Genomic DNA, 25,981 nt, shown 5'->3' with positions numbered 1-25,981 from the left:
AACCCACAGTTTGCCGGATCTTTTATGGTTGTCAGGGAAATGTGATCAAACCAAGCTGGAGGTTTTTCACTGCCTGCACCTGTGTCTTCCTGGGAAGAATCCATGAGAAGCTCCTACATCCACTAGAACCAAGCTACAGTAAGAGAGAACCTCCTACAGCTACCAGAACCAAGCTGCAATTAAGAGAGAAGCGAGACCAGCACTGTAATGCTGCTAAGTGTCTGTGCAACTTAAGAGCTGCAAGGTAAAGGCAGGTCTGTTTTACCTGGTAAAGGTAACAGCGAGTTGGACACAAAGACGAAGAAACAAGGAGGCAACTGACGTTTCAGGGACGAACATGAGCACACGGGGCTTGAGGTACGCTAAACTCTTCCTCAGCCAGAGCTTTTGTTTCAGGGCCTTTCACAGCAAGGCGACGGTTAAAAACAGTATCTTATATGCAAATTGCCTGGCCAGCACTCCTCTCCGAGAAGCAGGCGCAGTCCTGTGAACTCTGCTTTCAGCTTCTGATGTATTATGTATGTGTATGGCTTTCGCTTCTCCACAATGCCCTGACAACAAGTGCATGACATTACAGGATCATAAGTGTGCAGAGGCGTGACATACGTCTACGTACAAGACACGGACACACTACACGATTAATTATCTGAACTGCACAACGGCGACACACGCAGAAGCCTTACAGAGAGTGAAAACAATGAATGACTAAACAAGTCGCTTTGATGTTTGAGAAGGCAGATTGACACTGTGATCAGGGTCATACTTTTTCAGAAACATCAGGGAAGAAAGATCACAGTGAGACCAGTGCAGAGGATCCTTCTATACCCTCAATGCTCTTTAGCAGGGTCTACACAGACCACGTACAGGCTAATGACTCCTGAGGCAGAGCGTCAACACCCTCTGCCACATTGTTTCTGCGTGACAGTTTGTGTTTCTGGCAATGCAAATCAACTTCATAATCAACATTTTATTTACAGGGCACTACGTAAGTAACACTACTTAACAAATTAATACCTTACATGGTCAACAAATGTTTATATCAAGACTGAACCAACTAAATGGCATACTGTTGACCTTGTTGGCCTAAGCCAGTGTATGATCAGTGTATGTCCTTATAGGTGTATGCAAACTTTGATATACAAGTGGATAACTTCCCCTTACTCCAATGTTACAATCAAGTTGACTGTCCTGGGTAATTTTATTTGCCCTGATTATTGTTATACTAATAATAGCATTAATAATATCAAATTGTTATTAATAATAGTATTATTAAATATATACATAGTACTTCTTCTATTACAGTGTCCCATTTATTAATTAAAGCAAATTATATCAATGCATCATTAAGGAATTCCTGTATCTTTATTGTTTCTTTACATGGTGCATATATGACAGTGTGTTGTTGAAGTGCCCTGTAAACAGAATGTCAACACAGCTGCCAACAAGAATCTGGACTGTCCATTTCAAATGGAATGTCTGACAGCTAGGGAAGATGGAGAGGGCGAGATTCCTTTCCTTGCCATGCAGGTCTGAGCTTTCCAAACATTCCAAATATATCCTAAACTCCACCATGCTTTCGGGAGGCCAGGCCAGTTAATGAAGGATCTTCAAAACAGTTGGACTATCTTAAAGCTCTGCTTCCCATAAACAATACTATCAAATGCTGCATGGTGCTTTAGATTAGGAAGGTCATGCAAAGGCAGATTTAATGGTTAGCAAGCCAACTCATTTAACTTCAGATGGACTAAGGCTAACTCAGTATAACTTAAGTGTCACCTTAAGTTGAGTAGTACCACCTTAAGTCAAATTAAAGGTTAGTTTAGTAACCTTCAATCCTGTATCATAGTACACATCACTGATGTAGGGTTAATTCCTTGTCTGTTTACATGGACCTTTGCCTCTGATCCTGCATCCGACCTCTTATGAGGAATCTCTCTGAATATCATCCCTGCTTTCTGTGGAATCTCTGCTTGGGGTGGAGCTGCTGGTGCAGAGCCTATGTACATCACTTTGCAATGAGGAATTCATATCCATATTTACAAATTTACAGAAGTCACACACAGTAATCCATGGTAACATTCTGATGGTCTTGTGCACACTATTTCGCTGGTGGATTAAAGATTAAAAGTAGATGCTTAGCACATTGTGGACTTTATGCTTGAACTGTCTAAAGGGCAGCATGTCATGAGCTACAGACAGTTCTGTATGTGCTGTATGAATTCAGATAAGGTCACAGAATCTAGAAGCTCCACTGTGGACCTTGAGTTCTAGAAATGGTGATCAAGAATCTCAGCAGTCCAGTCACCAAGCACGGCCGCGGGAAGACAGAAATGCAATGTCACAGCTATGGAGACTGATTTGGGACTAGCAGGAAGTTCGGAATTCGAATCATCTCCCCCTTTGTCACTCGTCCGACGTTGTACTTCTTAATCAAAATGACCCAAAAAGCTGAACTTGTTTTCAATTTCAAGCTGGTCATAGCCAGCACGTGGTTACCAAGTGCACAAAATAATCCATCATGAATAGAGCACACACAGCTGTTCTTGTGCGGAGAAGGGTGGGAACTGCTTATGAACACGCTCAGCCCCCTTGTTCCTACGCACCTCCTCGAAGTAAACCGAACAGATCTGATAACAGAAGTTACTGTGTTTACAAGGTCTGCATGCTCCAGATCTAGTCTGTCTGTCTGCCAGGTCGCTTCCCTGGTTGTCTGCTGCCCCCTGCTGAACAGCACACATGTCCACAAGGTGGGCTGACGACATAGATCCAAGGTCAAAGTTCATGACTTGAACAGATATGTCCCACACACAAAATCAGATGCAGACGGAGGTTTTCCTCTGTTTCTGACGCGGTAGCGGAGGGATTTGATTTGTTGCTTCCTCTTCACTGGCTGTAGCTTTTTCTCTGGGGTATTCCCAACACTCTGTATCCTCGCCGGAGTCAGTGAGCAAGATAATAAGAGTGTGCATATGTGCGTATGTCAGGGTATGTTTGTGTGTCGATCTGTATGCACGAGTGTGTGTGTGTGTGTGTGTGTGTGTGTGTGTGTGTGTGTGTGTGTGTGTGTATGTGAACATGTGTTTTTGGCTGTTTTGTATAAGTGATAATGCGTGTGACTGTCTCAGTGGAAAGCTTCATCGTCCAAGAGGTTTTGTGTGTGTGTGTGTGTGTGTGTGTGCACGCAAAAGAACTGAATGTATATGTGTGAGTATATGTCTCAACAGAAAGCTCCATCATCCTGAAAGTGGGTCCTCTGTAAAACCTTCACATGGCGTTCATAGATCTTTAGGGCAGGGCCTAGTCTGATTGACAGTCCTGTCAGCACATCATTTCGCTGCATCAAGAGGAGGGACTTCCCATCTATTTCCTGTAACACAACAAAAGTGACAGTCGTCTTAACTTTCACAGTTCTTTGACTAATAAAGGTACTGCTAATGCTGATCATGAAATTAATTAGTTGTACATGTAGTTTTATGAGACCATATTATCCTGAAGTAAGCAGATAAGTGTTCACATTCCAAGTAAGTAATGGGAGGTCGAAAAAAAATGAGACACAGATAGTTAGAATTGTTATGAATTTTACTCAAGCCTATTTTTACACATTTAAACAGTATGCATAGTTGTGCATTATCTTGGCATGCCTGTGTGTACCTTAGTCTCCAACCATAAGTGATTATGGGTAATGTAGTTTAGCATGTGCACCTGTGTCCTGAAGGCAAGAGCTTGCTCTGGGAAACCTGCTGCTGTAAAATAACTGGCTACGTCTGCCACTGTCCAGTCCACTGGGTTCACGGCGCTAGACTCTGACTTCACAAAACTAACAACCACACACACACACACAGACACACACACACACACACAGAATGAATGAATGAATGAATGAATGAATGGATCTGTTAGTGATGAAAAGTTCCTCAATCCTGTCTAAAATACTTGATAATGTAAAAAAACATGATAATGCTCAAAGCCCTTTAATTAAGCGGTACTGCACTGTATTCCAGCTGACAGCTGATAGTACTGCTAAATAAGTCCAAACCATGCTGCAGCCCTTTCTGAACAGATGGGGAAAAGTGGCACACTGCATGTTTTACGATATCCATGTGAATCCGAGAATCACAAGCACAGCTCACATGAAGGAAGTAGATAATCAACTTGATTACAAAAAAACCCTATATATTTTGAAGCCCATGCTTAAAAGGTAAGTGCACTGAAAGCAAAGGAGACATTAAAGTAGCCTCTCTGCTGACTGCTAGCCATCAGCTAAGGTACTGGGATAACAGGCCCCTGATCTTGCGCGTTCTCTTTCTTTTTTCCTTCTTCTTCTTCTGTCTGTCTCTCTATTTCCTCACACTCTCCCTCTCTGACTGTGTTTCTCTCTTGCGTTCTCGATTTTCCTGTCATTCTACTCACACTCCTCCATTTATCCCTCGTTCCTCAGCCACTCCAGGAGAAGCGGAGGGAGTGAGCAGACACGAAGACACGGCCACTTCCATCTTACAATCTGCCAAGCGCGTGCGCACACACACACATACACACACACACACACACACACACACACACACACACACACACACACACACACACATTTATAAACAAACTCATGCAAGAAACCAAGACACTAAATGTCTCAGCCAAGATACACACACGGTTACCACCCGCCCCCCCAACAGTTTTATGTGATTCTTTTCTCTAACAAAAAAATCTGTTTACAGTAATTCTGACGATTAAGAATTTGAACTTACAATTCTTAATTGGAATAGAAGAAGGAACTTTCACACTGTCTGTCATCACAATGGCCTGTTGGTAAGGAGGAAGGAGAAACACAATAATAAATATAAAAGAGAAGGCCAGACAGGTGCAATATTTAGATCTGAACAAAGATGAGAAAGAAGGTATCTTGGGGGGGGGGGGGGGGGGGGTACCTGTGTAGTGGGCAGGTACAGGTTTGGGTACAGATACTGTGTAGTGGGCAGGTACAGGTACAGCTATGCAGTTCAGCAGGTGTGCGTTTAGGTTGGGTTACCTGTAGGCTTGTGCAGGGACACCTATGTGGTGGGTAGGTGTAGGTTTAGGTGGGGTTACCTCTGTTGTGGACAGGTGTAGATTTGGGTGGGATAATCTGAGTGGGGGTATGTGTAGGTTTGGGTGGAGTTACCTGTGTGTGGCCACTCAGTTGGGCAGGTATAGGTTTGGGTGGGGTCACCTGTGTGGCCTGCACAGTTGGACAGGTGTAGGTTTGAGTGGGGTCACCAGTGTGGGCCTGCTCAGTTGGGCATTTGTAGGTTTGGGTAGGGTTACCTGTGTGGGGCTGCATGGTGGAGCAGGTGTGCTGGACCTCTGTTCCTCTCTGAAACATCCTATGCTTGCAGATGATACCTGCATCAGTGTCGGACCTACAGAAGCAGAGAGATAATCACAGTTGCGTAAAAGTTTGTATCACACACACATGCGCATACACCCACACCCACACACACAAACTCATGCACAAACTAAATGCTTTGTACCCAAGTATAAAAAACAAAAACTTAATACCTAAATATAAAAAGGTTTATATTATTTTTCATAAATACAGTATTTAAAACTGAGCAAAATAATTTTTAAGTTTTGGAAAACTCAAAACAGAAAGATTTGGGAATTCTACCTGCACACCATACTTTTAGTTTTTTAAAAACAGTTTTAATGCAATATATTTACTGTAAGTAGAGCGAGAGTGCATCATACAGTAATTATTCAGTCTGTGGATAGGTATTGTCTCTACTAACACTGGATATAGACTAATTTAGCACCACTGGATATAGACTAATTTAGCACCACTAACCTTCTGTCTGACATCTAGAGCTTTATAAAAAGCTGTTTGTAATAAAGTCAAAGGATGTAAGATGCACCATGTGAAGCCAAATTGTTCTTTGAGAGAGAGAGAGAGAGAGAGAGAGAGAGAGAGAGAGAGAGAGCGCTACGGTAGGAATACCTTCACTGCCACATGATTCTGCTTCCTGGTGAATAGAATGTTTGGGTGACAATGGTGATGGCAATGACACAGGCTGGAACTTCTCTTCTGACATCATCGCTGGGTGGCTGACATCACATGGCCTCATTTCAGGACTGAGCGAGAGTGGACCATGGGCCAGACCTGCAACCCCCACCTGGGGATCAGCCAGTGTCGTTAATTCCCTCTCAACCTCCATCTTCTCATGGCCCTCGCTCTCCGCCTCCATCAGCTCTGCCTCCTTCCCTTCTTCCTGCATAGGCAGGTGAAGACACACCCATTAATCAAAGGCCAATTGGTCTGGACAATTATTTTAAGGGGTGGAGGGTGGGTCTCTTTACATACAGCAGTTTCCCAATCCCAGCGCTAAGAACCCACCATGCTGCACCATTTAACCAATTTCCACTGTACCTCATTCACCTGTTAAAGGTTTTGATAGCTGTCCCATGATCTTAAGCAAGTGTGTTACAGCAGGACAACAAATCTTGCACTACACAATGTCAAGGACCTGCAGGACTGTGATTTAGAGCCACCGTGGTAGACCAAGCATGTTCCGTCTGACCCCTCAAAGACATGCATGACAACAAGTATCTGTTGCAAAGCACTCGATTTTATCAGCTAAATAAAGAATCTAATCTCTTACTAAAAACTTACGAGCTGTGCAGTGTTGGTCCAGAACCCAGCTAAACACACTGCTGTCCTCAGACACCATGCAGATGTTGAAAATTTCTAGCTTGCTTTTCTGGTATTCAGTAAATATGTATACGGTATATAAAAAAAATGCACGAGGCACATTGGCACATGGAAAGACGACACTGGATACGACACGCCTCCGACCATTACGTTGTAAAAATGATCACGTAAAGACATCTTTCTGTGACAGAGGTGTGCAAAAAACGGCATAATGACGCGCGTGCCCCTCAAACGACCGCGATCTCCTTGCCCTCACTTGCGACCCCTTTGGCGCCAGGCGCTGTTTTAAAGAGCGTGAACTGGTCGCGCGAGCTTGTTGTTCCGCCGAGACGACCTGTGATGAAAAGCGTGGTGTCTCGCGAACTACCCCTTCCTAACAATAGCTCGGAAACAGCGCAAATGTCCCTTCAGACAGTAAGATGCGAGGGGGGGGGGGGTGGTGTGGGCACTTTCTCAATGGCTCGGAGATTGTGGGACAATGTTTTCCAGAAATCCGTCACACGAAAAGAGGAGATGTTTTGCTGCTATGAGGAGAAAACGCGTTGAGCTCGCGTTTTTTAGATAGACGGTGCGTGTGCGGCACGAAACGGAACTAAGAAGCTCAAGCCACAGGCAGAGTGCGCGCTCTGCCCCGGCTCGTCATACGGTGAATTTCCGCCATCGCAACTGATTTTACCTCGTAGGACCGAAGTATCGCACCGAGCTACGGCTCGGCCGAGAACTGCGCTCCCTCTCCATTTCTCGCACCGCACAGAAAACAGACGCGAGCCTCGCGTCCCCCCAACCCCCCTCCCTTTCCATTTTCCGAGCGCGTCTAACTTAACAGACACCGCCTAGTGAAAAATATCCAGCACAACTTTCGCATGAAAAAAAAAAAAAAAAAACAATCACTTGGCCGCGCCATCGAAAATCGCGGAAACGGATCCAGCCGCGCAATCCCAACATTTGTCATTTACAGTATCCGTTGTTTCTAACCCGAGGCGCGCGCATGTGTGCATTGGGCGGACGGGGGGTAACAGAAGCGACGGCAGCTCGCTCGCACGCACGAAGACAGACGGGCGGGCGCTACCGAGCTCGAGTCCGCACCTTTTGTGCTCAGACGCTGAACTGAAACAGGGCACGCAGACAGTTGCGTGTCGAGCGGAACAGACGTTCGAGGTGTCGGTTTTTCCCCCCCCCCCGCGCACACAGAGTCGAGCCATCACGTTCATAACACGCACAAACACATAAAAGATTCTACCGAGATCGCTTTTGATGCGAATACGTGCTCCAAAAACAGTTTTGATGTGGTATATCACTTGTGTTAGAGGGAAAAAAGCGGAAATCAGACGGTGCAGAGCTGCAGTGTCCTGTGTTTTTTTCTTTCTCTTCTTCTCAAACCATTATCATTTATTTATATGTAGACGGGGTGTAACGCCGCGCGCTGCTTGGGACGTGTTGGAAATATTAAGTTACCTTTTTCACGAGGTGTCTGTCCTGCAGTGCGCTCTTCAGGAGTCGCGCGGATGGCTTGGCCGCCCCCATCCCCCTCGCAGGGACGGTGATGTGGCCGAGGCGGGTTCTGCGGAGGCGACCCTTCTCTATCTCACGCTCCAGCACCACTTTAACTCGGTTGCGGGTCAGCTTTTCCTCCGTCTGCCCGGCCTGCGTGCTGAGGTAACCGAGTATCTCTTTCAGTCCCAATAGTGCGTGGCCCCGTATGGCGACGGAGCCCCGGTTTCTCTCGGACAGACTTCGGACCGCCGCAACCAGCCTATCGCCCAGATCAGCGCTGGTCTGGTCCGGAATTTCGCTGCCGTTTCCAGAACCTTTCGCCCCCACCTTGAGTTTGGGCTTCAGCTGCACGGATTGCTTGTTTCGCTGAGCCTGGCTGCTGATGGCAGAACTAGCGCTCGAGCAAGTTTTCCGTTCCTTCCCTTCACCGCCCTCGTGGCCAAAACAGAGCGTGTCCTCTCCTTCGACCCGTTTACTTGGACTTAAGGCATCGCTCGCGTCGCGCTCCGTCGTGCCACTCTCTCGACAGGGCGAGGAGCGGTTTCCCCCTGCTTGTGAGATCAAGCCCCTGTCTTTCGCTGCACTTGCTTTCACGCCACAGCCGCCCGCGACGGAGCTGCTCGTTGCGCCACAACTAACAAAACTGTTTCCGCTAACCGGTGACAAAATCTTTTCTTTCTCTTTAGTGGAGCGCGAGGTTTGGGACAAGAGGTCACAGCACGGGCTCGCCCCAGGCGGATCGGGCTCCTTGTCTTCGCACTCCTCTTGGTCCGTGGGACTGTGCGCGCTGTCGCCGTCGTTGTTGAAATTGGCGTGTTTGGTTTGTTCACCCACTGACTCGCAGCTGCCGCTGCTACTATCGTTCGTTTGATCCACCTTCTTTCTGCATTTTCTTTGCACTTTAGCGGCGTTTCGATAAGAGATGGACCCTTTGTAACTAACTTTAAGTACAGTTTGTTCCTGGATCAGTTTATCTAGTTCTGCTCTGGTTCGGTCCGGGTCTGACCCGTGTCTCCTTCGGACCATTCGACAGATTCTTTCAAGGTCCGGTCTAGCTTTCCTTGACCGCAGAGAATCGATGGTCTCCAGGATCCATTCTCGGTACCTTGGCTCAGACATGTTTCGGTGCGGGTTCCGTTGGATTTGGCCGAGCGCCTCGCTCTTGTTGTCTCCGAAGTGACGCTAAAGAGCTCCGATCCGCTCCGAGCCCGGCTGGGAATGAAGCGGAAGCCTGTCTGTACGCCTGCGTTGCCCACGATGTGCGCTTAAGGTGGACTGGTGCAGAGAATCCGCCGCTACACAACAGCGCTGATGGGGATGATTTAAGGTGGTATGGCGAAGTTACCGTTTCAACGCTCTTTTTTGCGCACTTTTTTCCACAGCCTTTTGTTGATGTTCCTTCGTGTGGCAAGCCCAGTGTTATCAATGACTTCACATTCATGACGTGTACACCTGCATACTTTGCATTTAGGAGGTTCTAATATCCCTTACCATATATTTATTTATATAAGAGATTAAACCAATAGTGTAACCATATGTTTTTTGAGGTGTTAACATATTGCTACAAGACAGGTGTATTTCCACCCCTGTAGGACCTTTGTGTTGACAATTTTAAAACCACTTAGAGTATGTATGTATGTACAAAGGTGCAGGTCTTGCTGGTGCACAAAGCAGCTAAGTGAAAAAAACACAAACTTTATCATCACAATGTGAACTAAATGTAACCAATCAGGCCTCACAATTATGGTATTTACACAAGTAAAACTTTATTGGAATGATTATTGTGGTGCAAAATATCACCAGAGAGCTCTGCTGTGTCTTCAGCCATTAATGCTGCATTTTTGCTCTGTGGAACCTGGAGAATTAACAGACCGAGGTGTTAGAAAATTCAGATTCACCCCAAATAAGCCAGTTTCACTTTATCTGTTTGCTGTGGAAGAAGAAAGGACTTCACTGGCCTGGAGAAATGAAGATATGGAGGAGCAAAAAGGGGAAGAGGCCACCCAGAGTGGCATGTCATTAAGGTCACTCACTCAGAGATAAAACAAATCTGTATAAAAACACGTATTTTGTCAGGTGGTTGGCACAATTATAACTGCATTCACAACAAAGCTGTCAGTTGTCCAAACCATTTAGAAGTAGGTCAAACTGCCTTCTCTGGGTGCCTGAATGCAAATGAACTGCAGCAGAAATAACACCCCCTTTCCGCTGGCACCTGTGTTGGGACAGTCATTTCACTCGACAGGGCATTTCTGCTGTTAGCTGAAGGGGAACATCTAAGGGGTGGGGTCATGGCCATGCTACACAGGAAGGCCCATCTTGGACCCTTCAGTCATGCAGTTTTGAACAGTACTGCACAGCCAATCAGATTCTACACTGCTGAGTTCCGCAGTGAGATTACTGGTGAATCCAGGTGTGTTTGCAGAGCTCGAGTTTCAGACCAACCAAAACACAATCCCATCAAACATCAGTTGAAGGGGTGGCAGTATGCTAGAGTTCAGGATATTTCCAGTTGGCTAATTTGGCCAAAAGTACCAATTTTTGGCCAAAAGTACCAACTACATGAAAGTGCAATAACACAGACTCACCAGCCACTTTATGAGAAGCTATTTATTATAAACCTTCTTGTAGGTGGACAGTTAAACACTGCAGTCCATCTCTTGCCAATCACCATTAGGTGTAGGCCCTCAGCATTTCACCAAAGGTCAGCTCCTCACTACAAGCTGGATTTTTAGGGAATGATGGACCTCTTTCAACCCAGCAGTGATTGTGTATCAAAATAAACAAACATAAAAGCCAAAACAAAGCACTGCTATGCCCCATGTACTAGCACAGCACCCAAGACTATGCCACCATCTTTCTGCATTGACAACCATCATAATATACTGTCATCAGTGGATCTTTTGGTCAGAAACTGACCGCTGATGAACAAATTGGTGGGTGTTTGATGAATTGTGCGTGCCAACAAAAAGGCTGTAGGAACTGTACATCTGTAAAACACACCTGTAGGATCAGAGGATTTAGTAAAGTGGCCAGTGAGGAGAGGTGCAAAGCAAATGTTTCTAGTAAAATCAAGTGCTGAGTGTATCTGGTCTTCTCCTCTCTATAGAGTCTGAGCATAGTTGAACTCGCCTGTTCTGTATAGGCATTAAAGGGACACCCCATCTGCATGCATGGCCAAAAGCACTCAAACTTTAACTCAAGTTTTCAGCGTATTAATAAACATATCAATCAATTAATCAACTGAGCGCTCCATCAATAAACTGTGATATCATGGCACATTTTCAAATGTGAAATTGCAGATATTATTAAAAGGATATACTGAAACACAGTCATCCCCCACAAACAAATAATCAACAATGAACAAATAATAATAATAATAATAATAATAATAATAATCCCTATACTCCAAACTATAAACATGATAGAATCATGGCTTTTTTCAAAATCATTCATAACCATCATTCTTCACTCAATGCATTAAAAACAATATAGCAACACACAGGCCTTAAAGTAACACAAATGATCCAAAATTATCAGTTATTACAAGAGCATGTAAATGTGGGGGGGTTTGTGTCTCTGTGGTTGATACGAGGGTCTGTTGCTGCTTGGAGCGGTTCTGTGACAGCGCTGAACTCTTTCAGGACACGCACACTGCGGCCTGACCGCCACAGGATGCTTCGCTGACATCGCCACCGCCAGATCTCGTGGGACAGACATCAAGTTAATGGAAACGAGTGCCGTGGTGAAGAAAGAGAAAAAAAAGTGAGCTGGATGAAGAGACAAGATGGTGAAGGCAACACTATCTGTCCATCGTTCACTATTCTCCCTTAGCTGGTTTCACTGACTCTAAACATCCATCATGCTTATTTTCTCTCTCTCTTTCTTTCTAAAAGTCGGCAAACTCTTTTGCACATTTCTCAGTGAGGGAGACTCGGATCTCCTCTTCTTCATAGTCATCAAAGTTGCTGGTGTCACCAGGCCCCCTGCACTTAGGAACAAATGGGGCCTCTACCTGTAGAGGGAGAGAGGGGGAGGATGAGGAACAAACACACACACACACGCACACACACACACACACACACACACACACACACGCACACAGACACACTTATACACACGCACGCACGCACACACACACACACACACACACACACATACACATGCACACACACACGCACAAGCACACACACGCACAAACACGCACACAGACACACTTATACACACACACGCACACACACACACACACACACACACACACACACACACACACACACACACACACACACACACACATACATACACACACACACACACACACACACACAAACACTTCAGTACTAGAGGCTAGAAGAGCTACATGAGTCTTATGTAAAGCATTATAAAAAATATCTCTGTAAGACCCAATTAAGCACTAAATGGATCACCCCAACATTAAATCTAAAAAAATCAGTGTTCAGAGTAATTAAAACGGTGTTACAGTTTTGTCAAATTCTTTGATTTCAATTGTTTATTTCTCAAATGCTTGGTTTATAGTGTTTATTTTTCAAATGCTTGGCTTTAGAGTCACACAGATGTCCTACAGACCTCACAGATCTCCACAAGGCACAATTTTCCATTCAAGGAACTGCCAAAACAAAAACAGTTCAGCAATATCATGTCCTCTGTTTTTTTGTGAATTAAGAATAGGTTTTCTATTGTACTTGTCTAAAAATTGAGCTAACTTGACAATAAGCATCCTAGATCCTGTTACCTTGACAATTAGCATCCTGGCTCCTGTTACCTGTAGTCCTACACAAATAGTTGTTTGACTGTTTCGTTAGTAATGCAGCTTCTTTCGATAAAGGATCAACTGCTGACGAGGCAGAAATTTTCAATATGAAGCAATTCCATGTTTGAACTGGAACACTGACAAACAATTTTAAAAATTAGGCCCCAAGGAAGTAAATGGGAGATCACTGTGGCTGTGCCTGTAAATCTAAACCCAAGCACATGACAAATCAACACTGTAAAACCATTTTAGCTGAAATGTTTTTTAGGTTTAGCACTTGAATATGCATTCAGAGGACAGTGTTTACATTCCAAAATATTTTTCCCGTATGTCCTAAAAATAAAACTCTGTGTCTTTGCACATGTGTGTTTGTGCATGACAGCATGTGTGTGTGTGTGTCTCACCCTATACCAGTAAAAGGCATGTGTATGTGAACACATGCATGAGTGTGTCTCACTGTCCGGTGGTAAAAGGTTCTGTGCTTGTGTGCATCTCACCCTCCCTGGGCAAATGGTGCGTGTGTGTGTGACTCCCCTGATTAATGGCACATCTGTGTGAGTGTCTCACCCTATGTTGGTAAATGGCAACTCTGTGTGTGTGTGTGTGTGTGTGTGTGTGTGTGTGTGTGTGTGTGTTTGCATGCACGTGCATGCGCACGTGTGTGCCTGCGTACCCTGCGCTGATAGATGGCAATCCAATCAGTGGTAGAGAACCACTTGTGGCCTTTGATGTCATTTACACCATTCTTGAGGTTGCCGTAGCGCTTGGTCAGGTCCACCTGCAGCAGGTTACGCAGGAGCTCCTTCAGATCCGAGCTGAAGTGGGAGGGGAAGCGCACCTGGACCCCCCCCACATGCACACACACACACACACACACACACATGCGCGCACACGCACGCACATGCACAAAAGTACACAAAAGTGCACAAAAGTCCAGGGGCACACATGCATACACACACACACAGTCACACACACAGTGTAAAATGTTTAGTCATTCATACACACCCCAACCCACCATAAAAGCAAAAATTCCATTTGTAAACTGCATTACATATTTGGGGTATCTCTTGGTGAATACGTTACTTTAAAAATGTGTCATCAGAAAAAAATCCTCCAAAATCAGCTGCACTGCATGTTCATGTCATAATGTTTCAAATTACATTTTTGAAAAGGTCTTACTTTTTTACCATTACCCTTAAATGCAGTGTACCTACTCAATTCAGCCACATCATAAATCTACAGTCAAAGGCATATTTAGTTACATCTGATTTACACTCCCAGCCAATCATTTACATTTACAGTACTTGCTTGCACACGAAATTTACTTTCAGGTACTCACAGATCAAAGTTTACAATATACAACAAAACCCAAGGGATGGAAAAACAAGCATTTGAGAAAATGGAAAATTCCTCAAAATTCCTTGTCCCTCTTCGTTTTATAACTGCTTCCAAACTAATTTCATTGAAATCTTCAGGATTTCCACTAAAATCTTTAATCACCACCACTCATACAATGAAATATTAGGTGAGGATTTTCAAGCATTTCCTCAACAACCTATGTTATGAGAAACACCTTGTAGGTGTACAGCTAGCATCCAGAACCCATCTGCTGCCTTGGACAGTGTGCGTCAGCCAACCTTTGACCCTCAATCAGTGATCAGTTTCTGACCACCTGGCTGCAGTTGGCTCAATATTTTTGGGCCTATTCTCAACCCGTCATTGACACTCACATGTAAAGATTCTGACTTACACATTGCTGAACACTCACCACCCTAGGGTAGTAACCAGTACCACGACCAATACCACCCCCACAACCACCCAGATTCGGACCAATACCACTAAAACCACCCCAAAACCCAGGCCCAATGCCAATACACCCACTCACCCAGAACAGGCCCAAGCCACACACCCACTCATTTAGACCATGCCCAATGCCAATACACCCACTCACCCAGAACAGGCCCAACACCACCCCAATAACCACCCAGACCAGGACCAATGCCAGTATAACGACCCACCCAGATCAGGCTCAACGCCACCCAACAATCTAGATGAGGACCAATGCCACCCCTATACCCAACCAGACCAGGCTCAACACCAATACACCCACCCAGACTAGGCACAATGCCACACAGCCAGACTAGGCCCAACACCACCCACACACCCATCCACCCAAACCAGGTCCAATGTCACCCCCACACCCATTTAAACCAGGTCCAATGCCACCATCACACTCACACAAACCAGGATTATTACCACCACCACATCCGCCCAGACCAGGACCATCACCACCTGTACATCCACCCAGACCAGGACCAAAGTCACCCCCACACCCACCCAGACCTGGACCAACACCACCCCCACACCCATGCAGACCAGGACCATCACCACCCCTACATTCACCCAGACCAATTCCTACAACCCCCAATCACCCCACCTAGACCAGGACAACGTCACCCACCCAGAGCAGGGCTGATGATGGCACTTGCACTTACTCTTTCAACCTGTGGTGCATAACCAGCTCCACCAATCACTTAAAGGTCTCACTTTGCTGATGACACAGTTTACAACAGAACTAGACGACCACTGCTGTGAGATTAAAAACCAGTTCCTGATTTACATTTGGATTCCACTGATTAAAGCAAGGCAAATATAAACAAAACATTTGTGGGTTTTACATGTAATTTTTAAATGTAATCGTAACCTTGTTTACCTGGAATCCCTAGATTATAAACTTCAAACATGTAAGATAGACTATATGAAGCTGCTACTCTGGAACCATAAAATAAATATTTTCTATTTTTTCATTTGTGGATGTTATCTACCCACTGAGTGTCATTTTGAATAAGTGTTGATTATGATTAGGTTTGAATGGAAGAAGAAAGCACGCTCTCTGTCACACTCGCAGTTGCCTATAGAGCCCAGCGGAGGGCTAAAGGACTTCTAGGGAGAAACATCCTCCACACACTTCACACATGAACCAATCAAAATCCTCCATTCTCCTGACATTACAGACCATTTCAGGAACCAGGAGCAGCGTTCCTAAGTCTTGTGCAGAAGAGTAGGTTCAAGAGAAAACAGGCGAATGTATAAATGTCTGGGGAGTGATTACTTCAAAGAGATATTGTGTTTAAAAAAAAAGGCCAGTGTTGCATTGTGGATGTTTTTGAATAGTAGAGAGACTTCATCAACAATGTTACAATTGCTAGTGACTCCCTTTCCTTAAAAAAAAAGTCTTACTGTACAACATCACTGAACCTTTGCAATCAAGAACGTAATGTACATTTTTAGATACCCGTACTTTTGGTGACCCTCTGACGAGTCCCAAAGTCCTGCCTGATGGCTGTGCCTGACATCTGTGATACAGGTAGAGTACAGTGAAAATGTACGTTATTTTTAGCTATCAAAGGTGAGTCCCATGGAGTCTCCCTTTCCCCCTCTTTCAACTCTAGCCTAGGTCCCAGTGAGATTGCAATTATGAAGTGCAATTATGCAATTATGCATTCAAGATAATATAAATCACACACCAAACATGGGGGATTTGCATAAAGCTGGAACATCTGCATGAACATCTTTTGATTCTTAATTCACCATCTGAAATATCAACAAATGGAATTTAGAAGGCGTGTTCAGCTAAACAATCAGATTCAAAGTAAACCTTTATGCTTGAATTCTGATTACAACCACTAAAGCCACAGACAAATGCAGAGCGAGAGCTCCTCGTCAGCTCCACAAAGTTTAAAAGCAGAACATTTGATTGTTTTTTCAATTTTAGCTCTAAAACACCACACTGCCATGCAGGCATGATGCCTCCAGACTCGTTAGGGATGTGGACTACTGTTTGGCTCTGAAGACAATAGCTGGTGCACCCATCAGTCCCCCTTACGTTTTCAAGCCAGCAGGTGCACTGTGAAAACAAAGATGGCAGTCCCAACATGAAACAGTGAGGCTAAAAATGAAGGCAGACTTGGTTGTGATACACATCACCAGTTTCCAACAGCTGCGACTGGGACACCAAAGCCAGCAAATGAGCTTGCAGCGCCAAAGTTGTACAACATCCAGCTTGGAACACTTGTGGCTTTCGGGTCAGTCATGAATTTTAGCACGCTTGTACGCTGTGAGAGACCAGCCAGTATTGCAGAGAAACACTGTGTGTTTACTCTGAACTAATGATGGGAATAACCTCACTTTGAAGGGAACTAGCTCGTATGAGTCCGCTTCTGTCCAACAGCCATTTTTTGTTTGTTTGTTTGGTTTGTTTAGTTGGGGTTAGGGTTATCTGTGAAATAACCACAAGGAAAATTAAAGAGTAATATTTCAGTCAGATTCAAACTTAGACATCCCACTAATATTATTTTTATTTCACATGTGTGGAATAGGTTTAGCAGCAGTAAACTGCCCATATTGCCAGACCTGATGTCAATGACCTGCATTGTAAACATTAGACAAGATGACGCCTTATCCCTCTATATAAAATCCTCCTCGCAGTTGTGTGGGGGTGTTGCCAGTGTGTTTATTTGTGCTTTACAATGTAACCGCTGTGCAACAATAAAAAAAATACCGCTAACACCACTCTCTCTTTATTCTCTCTCGACCACCGCTGCGCTGTCTGTCTGTCTCTGTCTCTCTCTCTCTTTCTCTCTCCTTGAACTGGAGGGACTACCTTTGGCTACGTTCCCATTACCGACACGAAGTGACTCAAAATCCATTTTTTCCTTAATGTGATACAAATCTGATTTTTTCCAGGGCTGTGTGGTCACCCAAATCCGATCTTTTCAAATCAGATTTGAGTAACTTTCATATGTAGTCCTAGATCCGATTCGTGGCCATGTGACTTGAATGAGAACGGTCATAATTTTATTTTGTTTTTTTGCATATACTCATGCGCTTACCGCTGTAGTCGTCAAAACAATAATGGAGGACAACATTAGCTGAGAAAACAGCAAAAGCTGGCCGTCTGGCTTTTCTCCCGCCTTCTCGACTTGCTCGTGTACAGCTGACGAACTGTTTGCCGTCTTCCTGAGCAAAATGTGATGCATACATGAGCTATGTTTTAATAACATGAGTCATCTCACAATATGACTTTTTTTGTGGTGACGCAGGTGACTTGTGCAGAAACGTTTCAATGTGCGTGTCGTTTCGGATGACAGATGCATTCACATTACAGATAGAGGTCACTTTCAACTATGAATGTGAACCGACATGATATGCAAATCCGAGCTGAGCAAAAAATCGTAACTGAACATTGTTACTTGTAATGTGAAGGTGATGCGTTTAAACAGCAGCCGACAAATCCTACTCATTCTGGCTTTAATGAACCTATCTGTTGTGACTGTGACTCGGCTCCCTTCATTCTTATCAAAAAGCCGTTGAAAAAAACCGTATCGTTCGTGAACGTAACATCATTACTCTACATGATAGTGCTTGTTGTCCTTGATTGAGGCTTAGTTAAGATTAGCGTAGGTTTCACATTAAGAGTCTCCTGGATACACTCCAAAATTCAACATCTCTGTATGTGATTTACTCTCGGGAGGAAGCCAAACCTCAGCAGTGCAAGTTCACTCTCCACACAGCGCAACCATTTTAGCCTCCATAGCGATCTTGCCCGTACACAATCAAGTCAGCTGACACTGCCACTGCATAGTCTTGTCCAGTCCACCAACACGTTTGTAATACCTCCTGACTGCTTAGTTCTGCCTTCCTCTCGTTGGCTATCTAGCTTCCTCTAACACCCCCTCTTCAATAACATTGTCATTGACATACAGTTTAAAGTTACAGACAGTTGTTCTAACAGACAATCTAGTCAAGGGTTTTTTGTTTGGTTTTGCTAACAATAAGGTATCATGTGCTAAAAGTGAAGCCAAGTGTATCATAAACGATGATAAAAAATGATTAATTATTTTGACATTTAGTTTTAATGTCAGAGAAATTGTAAATACAAATCACACAAATCATATATTTGAGAAAAGTGTGCTGGTGCTAGTCAGGACAACAGGCCCAGTTTCATTGGCTATCTAATTGGTTGGCTGACCTACACCTGTGAGAAGTATGCTCTACCTTTGACCTCTAGCTCAGGCTTTGGAGAGAGTAGGCTCAATCGTTTATTTTTCCCATAGAGGTAATGGGGTATTTTCCTCCTGCTATGCTGTACTCTCATAAATACATTCCACACTTACTCTACTGTATACCAAATCTAGGCCACTATCTTAGTTTTAGTTGGGTTAGGGTACGCTGTGGCGATGCATTTTACAGTAAGGCAGAATAGTTAAGGCTGTGAAGGGTTATGCTCGTTTTTGTTAGGTTATACTGTAATTGTTCTTATTTGAGCTGGGTTAGATTTTATACTTGCTTATTTGGGTGCGACTGAGTCTGTAAGGATCAACACAGGACTTTGTTGTCATAAAAACTGCCCTCTACCAAATAAAACCTCATGGTGGACATCGCAATAGAACACTAACTTTCAAGCCTAGAGGGTCAAAGGAACCTCCTCCAGGTGGGCCTGCTCTGCTCACCTTTCCTGAGACGATCTTCTCGTAGATGTGGATGGGCTGGTCGGCGAAGAAAGGAGGATAGCCAGCCGCCATCTCGTAGACCAAAACACCTAATGCCCACCAGTCCACGGCTTTATTATAACCCTGACAGAGAGAGAGTAAGGAAGAGAGAGAGGGAAGAGGGAAAGAGTTGGTGACAGAGAGACAGATACACAGAGAGACAGACAGAGAGAGAGACAGACAGACAGAGAGAGAGAGAGAGAGAGAGAGAGAGAGAGAGAGAGAGAGAGCGAGAGAGAGAGAGAGAGAGAGAGAGAGAGAGAGATGGAGGGGAAGGACAGGAAGACACAATAACCTTCAGACATCCAGCTGTAACATCCACTTCACTGAGCCTCTAGCAGTTGCACATCAGCCCCTGTAAACCTGCAGGCTTGAGGGTCTCACCTTGCTCAGGATGATTTCTGGAGCCAGATACTCTGGCGTCCCACACAGCGTCCATGTGCGCCCTTTCACCCGCTTCGCAAAGCCAAAGTCCGTCACCTGCCCATTGACCAGGAGACGTTAAAGATACACTCAGCAGATGTTAAAGATACACTCTGCAGACGTTAAAGATACACTCAGCAGACGTTAAAGATAAAATCAGCAGTTGTTAAACATACACTCAGCAGTGGTTAAACATACACTCAGCAGTGGTTTCACATTAAAGCTACACTGAGAGCCATTTTTCACAATGCAGCTAGGCTAAGGCATAATCTCACATTTAAGATAATCAAATATAATTTAATGTACAGAACTGCCCTACACAATATTTCTGTTCAGATTATGGTCTTTTAGATCAACAGAATTTAGGTTATACAAATAATTATGTGTTATGATATGTTGGAGGTGGGGGGATTGTGGCTGCCTTGGTTACTCTGACAGTATTAGTGTGGCTGGTGTGACAGTGGAGTTGTTGTGACAGTGTTAGTGGGTTTGGTGATGAGGTGGAATGTAGTTATGTTTGGCTGCTATGCTATGACAACTTGATGTTTCTCTTTTTAATGTAGTATCGGTCTAGTTATATTTGTATCTGTCAGTGTATGTCTGTCCAACTATCTATCCATCCAGTTATCTGTCTTTCCATGTATCTATCTATAAACTATCTGTCCATTAATCTGTCTATCCATCTATTTGCCCATTTATCTACCCATCATCTATCTGCATATTGATCTGTCAGCATGCTCCCGCTTACATGGACATTAGAATATAAAATAATGTCCACTGAAGCTCTGATCACTGCAGAAAAGAATGACATAGAATAATGATGATAGAAGAAAGAATGATAGAATAATGATGATAGAAGCATGAATGATAGAATAATGATAGAAGAATGAATGACAGAATTATGATTGAAGAATGAATATGATAGAATAATTATAATAGAAGAATGAATATGATGAATGAATAGAAGAATGAATAATGATGATTAAAGAAATAATTATATGATAGAATAATGATGATTGAAGAATGAATTATATGATAGAATAATGATGATTTAAGAATGAATGATATGAGATTCACATCACACTGTAACCTGTTATGCACATTTCTGTTCAGCAATATGCATGTGTCTTTGTATTTTAGTAATTTGTAGTTTAAAAATTGTTAACCTAGAAAAAGCTTTTGTAAATTAAACAGAGACGTTGCTAGGTGTTGTTACTGCTGCGTCAGAACCTAATAATAACTCTGTACCACAGGCCCTAAAGAAACGCTTCAGCCTGCCGTTATTGCTCTTCATGGACACTAGAGGTCTGTAGAGCTCAGTTTACTGATTATTTGAGAAGAAACTCCTCATACCTTCCAGTACATAAACAGCTCAGAGGACACACCTTACCCCACATTCTCAACTTCTATTCACTATTACCTGAAAGGATGTGTGATCTAGAGGCCTAGAGGGCTGCTAGGTGATTTGTGTTTGTGTGTGTGCACATGTGTTATTTAGTGTTATTTAGTGTTATTTATATATGTATATTATTTGTCTGTTGTCCATACACACTCACTATATGCACATGTAGCATATATGTTCTCAGACATGATGATCAATGGAGAGAAGTATGTTCAGTAGTTTGGAAGGAACTGTAAATGTTAACTACATGTGTTTGATGGTTGCTGTACAGATGTGTGTGTATCACCTGTATATAGCCCTGCTGGTCAATGAGGAGGTTTTCTGGTTTCAGGTCTCTATAGATGAGATCCAGAGCATGCAGGTATTCAAACGTCAGAACTATCTGGGATGCATAAAATCGGGCATGGGGTTCACTGTTAAAGAGACAGAGACAATGCTCTTACCAAGCCATGGCAACCACATCATGTAATGGATCTGAACAGAAGCCAACCACAAACAGATACTCTGTCTTGTGTGTGTGTGTGTGTGTGTGTGTGTGTGTGTGTGTGTGTGTGTGTGTGTGTGTGTGTGTGTGTGTGTGTGTGTGTGTGTGCGCGCGTCTGTGTGTTGGAGTGCACAGGGGGACAGGCAGTGACTCCTGTATGCTGGTACTCACCTGAACCTGCCGATTCTGCGCAGGTGTGAAAACATTTCTCCTCCCTGAACATATTCCATCACCATGTAGAGATTAGTGTTATCCTACATCACACACACAAACACACACACCACAAAGCCACACAGTATTTATATCATGTTCATTACACCACCCACACACATTAGTGTCTTTGTATAACAAAAGGGAACACACAGACACAGACAAACACACAGACAAACACATGTGCACACACACACACACACACACACACACACAGACACTGTGTACCTTGAAGGAGTACTCTAACTGCACTAGGAAAGGAAAGCTGACAGCCTGCAGAATCCTCTTCTCATTGAGAGTGTGTTCTATCTGTTTCAGCTTCACCACCTGAGAGAGAGAGAGAGAGAGAGAGAGAGAGAGAGAGAGAGAGAGAGAGATGGAGGATAAAAGACAACAAGGGAGAACAAATGGACAAAGAGAGGTATGGGGTGAGAGGTAGGACAGGGAGAGACAGAGAAAGGGAGAAAAAGAAAAAACAGGGAGACAGTTATAAGAAGAAGGAGAAAATTTGGCAATAATGTTTGACATCAATATTATACAAATTAATGTAACAGTGACCAATGTCCAATAAAAGTACTGATAAAACATGCAAAATTGTTAAAAATGAGTATCCATAAAATACAAGTTTTCCTGTTATGTGTATACCTTTCAAGATGGACATTCTGGTCCCCCAGTTTGTTTAGTCTGTGATAATTAATGGAAAAAACTGTAATCAAGGGGTCATCTGTACTCACTAGTTCACTTGTTTATGCAAATTTTACAAGGCTTTTTTTCAAGTCTGTGCAAAACATCCTGTAGCAATGGATGTCCCTGCCACAGGCTATGAGCTTCAGTGCCACAACCACATACCATCAAATTCTCTATCACTTTCTCTTTCTCTCTCTCTCTCTCTCTCTCTTCTTTTACTTTGATCAATTTTTAAGAGATAAAAGGAATATGCTCTCAATTAAGTTTCTTGAAAACATTAAAAACTTTTCCTCTTTTAATTCATTAACTGATGCTAACTCTTTGATAAGCTCACAATACAGCTGGTGTGGACCTATGTTTGGGTGTGGTTGAAGAACACAAATGCAAATCTGCATCTTCAAATCTACCGCAAAGCTACTGATCTTCCAATCACAGCCTCCTGAAAATGTGGCTACAATAATATGATAAAATGATCAGTGGATCTGCCTACATTTCTTGACATACCCTCTGACACCCTGCTCTCTCCTTTTGATGTGAGAACAGTGTATTACAACTCTTACTTATATATATGTATATATATGTATACTTATGTCTAAAAATTGACCTAGAGGTCAGAAATGAGCTTTGTTTCAGACTAAAGCCAGGCTAAGTGAAACATCCAATACTTAAAGGTGAAATTTTCAACCCATCCAGTAAATTTAGTAAGCAATTTCATTTGCTGCTTTTTATCCTGGTCCGTAATCATGAATTAATTTAGCCACGGGTGTCTACATGAAATGTGTAAGATTTATAAGGTAAACCCTCAAAAAGCTTGCTGTATAGTAGCTTATGCATTTACCCACAACAAAATGCAGACAAACCCTTTAGATCTCATTAGGTTGCTGTTTGAGAGTTATAGCTGGCAAATCAGAGTTTATGGTTACACATGGTCAAATGCAAACATTTGCCCAAACCCTTCACTTCACTATTATTGAAAACTCAATGTCAAGGATAAACACCACTGTACTGAAATCTCTGTGATCAGCAACAGAAAAACGGATTTAATTTTTTTTCCTATGGACATCTTCATTCTGCTATGTCATTTTCTTAGTGTCAACATATGAACGAAACAGCAAATCAGAATGTAGCACCGAGCCAAGCGGCGTGGCGGAAGGCCCAGGGTGGATCTGGTGCGGTTCCATGTTAGGTGTGCAGAGCTTGAGCTGCGAGCTGCTGTAGCCTCCCCAGGGTGGGGGGTGGGGTATGGGGGCAAGTGTCTACAGGAGAGCGGCTAGTGGCACCTTCTGCTTGTTGAGGATCTTCATGGCGTAGTGCTGGCTGTTCTCCCGGTGCCTGACAAGCATCACCCGTCCAAATGAGCCTGTGCCCAGAGTCTTCAGTAGGTCGAACTGATCCAGAGATGCTGTGTTCTGGGGTGGGGGGGAATACATATGCAAAAACCAGGGGGGAGAGAATACATATGCAAAAACTTTGAAATTAATGATAAAGTGTTCACACCATCTGTGGCTCTCACACACACATACACACACACAAATGTTTAGGAATTTCAGACCATACAACTGCTATTTATGAGGCCAAGGATTTCACTCGTGTGTCAGTGTACAGCTGATGGCATCATCCTGAGATCAGGTTTAAATCTACTACACCCTTCCCTCTACTAACACTCTACTACACCCTTCCCTCTATTAACACTCTACTACACCCTTCCCTTTACTAACACTCTACTATACCCTTCCCTCTACTAACACTCTACTACACCCTTCCCTCTTTTCACACACTCTATTACACCCTTCCCTCTATTAACACTCTACTACACCCTTCCCTTTACTAACACACTACTACACCCATCCCTCTACTACACCCTTCCCTCTTTTCACACTCTACTACACCCTTCCCTCTTTTCACACACTCTATTACACCCTTCCCTTTACTAACACACTACTACACCCTTCCCTTTACTAACACACTACTACACCCTTCCCTCTACTACACCCTTCCCTCTTTTCACACTCTACTACACCCTTCCCTCTTTTCACACACTCTATTACACCCTTCCCTTTACTAACACACTACTACACCCATCCCTCTACTACACCCTTCCCTTTACTAACACACTACTACACCCTTCCCTCTACTACACCCTTCCCTCTTTTCACACACTCTATTACACCCTTCCCTCTATTAACACTCTACTACACCCTTCCCTTTACTAACACACTACTACACCCATCCCTCTACTACACCCTTCCCTCTTTTCACACTCTACTACACCCTTCCCTCTTTTCACACACTCTATTACACCCTTCCCTTTACTAACACACTACTACACCCATCCCTCTACTACACCCTTCCCTTTACTAACACACTACTACACCCTTCCCTCTACTACACCCTTCCCTCTTTTCACACACTCTATTACACCCTTCCCTTTACTAACACACTACTACACCCATCCCTCTACTACACCCTTCCCTCTTTTCACACACTCTATTACACCCTTCCCTTTACTAACACACTACTACACCCATCCCTCTACTACACCCTTCCCTCTTTTCACACACTCTATTACACCCTTCCCTTTACTAACACACTACTACACCCTTCCCTCTACTACACCCTTCCCTCTTTTCACACACTCTATTACACCCTTCCCTTTACTAACACACTACTACACCCATCCCTCTACTACACCCTTCCCTCTTTTCAAACACTCTACTACACCCTTCCCTCTACTAACACACTACTACACCCTCCCCTCTTTTCACACACTCTATTACACCCTTCCCTCTACTACACCCTTCCCTCTCTTCACACACTCTACTACACCCTTCCCTGTTTTCACACTCTACTACACCCTTCCCTGTTTTCACACACTCTATTACACCCTTCCCTCTACTACACCCTTCCCTGTTTTCACACACTCTACTACACCCTTCCCTCTTTTCACACACTCTACTACACCCTTCCCTCTTTTCATACACTCTACTACACCCTTCCCACTTTTCACACACTCCATCCTCTTTTCACACCCTTCCCTCTACTAACACTCCCCTCCTTGTTCAGGTCCCCTTACCTGTGCAGGATTCTCCCATTTCCTGAGGAAGTCTTCCCTGGCGAGAGCCAAAAACTCTTTGACTGTGGAAAGAGGCATCAGAGCGTGTCCATTATGTTACATTAACTAATACTGTGAAAGATGAGACAACGTGCATTTTGAATCTTCACAGTAAGCGTGCTGAGATGACTAACCCCCCCCCCCCCCAGAGCTGTGGTGACTGTACAA

At 43.8% G+C, this 25,981-nt stretch overlaps 2 protein-coding genes across 5 annotated transcripts in view; both read right to left on the bottom strand.

Annotated features, from left to right (window-relative positions):
• Window positions 1-1,343: 1,343 nt before the first annotated feature.
• Window positions 1,344-9,412, bottom strand: samd1b (sterile alpha motif domain containing 1b). 2 transcript variants are annotated; one of them, XM_081701132.1, is made up of 7 exons: window positions 8,135-9,412; window positions 5,969-6,143; window positions 5,299-5,393; window positions 4,743-4,797; window positions 4,411-4,501; window positions 3,703-3,817; window positions 1,344-3,367 (listed from the first exon to the last, which is right to left on the bottom strand). In XM_081701132.1, exons 1-7 carry the CDS (start codon window positions 9,290-9,292, stop codon window positions 3,218-3,220), a joined length of 1,839 nt encoding a protein of 612 aa, XP_081557258.1. In that variant the 5' UTR covers window positions 9,293-9,412; the 3' UTR covers window positions 1,344-3,217. The 2 variants fall into 2 exon arrangements, with proteins under 2 accessions (XP_081557258.1, XP_035390434.1); XM_035534541.2 differs by having other exon boundaries at window positions 5,969-6,239; window positions 8,135-9,410.
• A 502-nt stretch (window positions 9,413-9,914) lies between these two features.
• The window catches only part of prkacab (protein kinase, cAMP-dependent, catalytic, alpha, genome duplicate b), a 17,231-nt gene continuing 1,164 nt past the window's right edge, over window positions 9,915-25,981 (bottom strand). For 2 of the 3 annotated variants that reach the window (XM_027032761.3, XM_027032760.3), the window contains 9 exons: window positions 25,775-25,836; window positions 23,982-24,110; window positions 22,243-22,341; window positions 21,976-22,058; window positions 21,607-21,733; window positions 19,880-19,975; window positions 19,457-19,579; window positions 13,618-13,782; window positions 9,915-12,188 (listed from right to left, as the gene is read on the bottom strand). In XM_027032761.3, the coding sequence (XP_026888562.1) occupies window positions 12,063-12,188; window positions 13,618-13,782; window positions 19,457-19,579; window positions 19,880-19,975; window positions 21,607-21,733; window positions 21,976-22,058; window positions 22,243-22,341; window positions 23,982-24,110; window positions 25,775-25,836 (1,010 nt within the window). In that variant the 3' untranslated portion in view covers window positions 9,915-12,062. The remainder of the gene's footprint in view (window positions 12,189-13,617; window positions 13,783-19,456; window positions 19,580-19,879; window positions 19,976-21,606; window positions 21,734-21,975; window positions 22,059-22,242; window positions 22,342-23,981; window positions 24,111-25,774; window positions 25,837-25,981) is intronic. The other variant, XR_014118243.1, reaches the window with a different exon arrangement.

Source organism: Electrophorus electricus, chromosome 18, assembly GCF_041902795.1.
Source record: "Electrophorus electricus isolate QZ-2024a chromosome 18, ASM4190279v1, whole genome shotgun sequence".
In the NCBI taxonomy this organism is placed as follows: Eukaryota; Metazoa; Chordata; class Actinopteri; order Gymnotiformes; family Gymnotidae; genus Electrophorus; species Electrophorus electricus.
Note: the sequence above shows the minus strand (reverse complement) of the source record. Positions and strands in the feature narration are given on the sequence as shown.

Coding starts and splice junctions, on each gene's coding strand:
- samd1b (XM_035534541.2), bottom strand. CDS start 9,292: ATGTCTGAGCCAAGGTACCGAGAATGGATCCTGGAGACCATCGATTCT. Junction 3,818..4,410: donor CGAGGGATAAATGGAGGAGT/GTGAGTAGAATG, acceptor TGTGGTTGTTAG/TTTTGTGAAGTCAGAGTCTA. Junction 3,368..3,702: donor CTCTTGCCTTCAGGACACAG/GTGCACATGCTA, acceptor GTTGTGTTACAG/GAAATAGATGGGAAGTCCCT.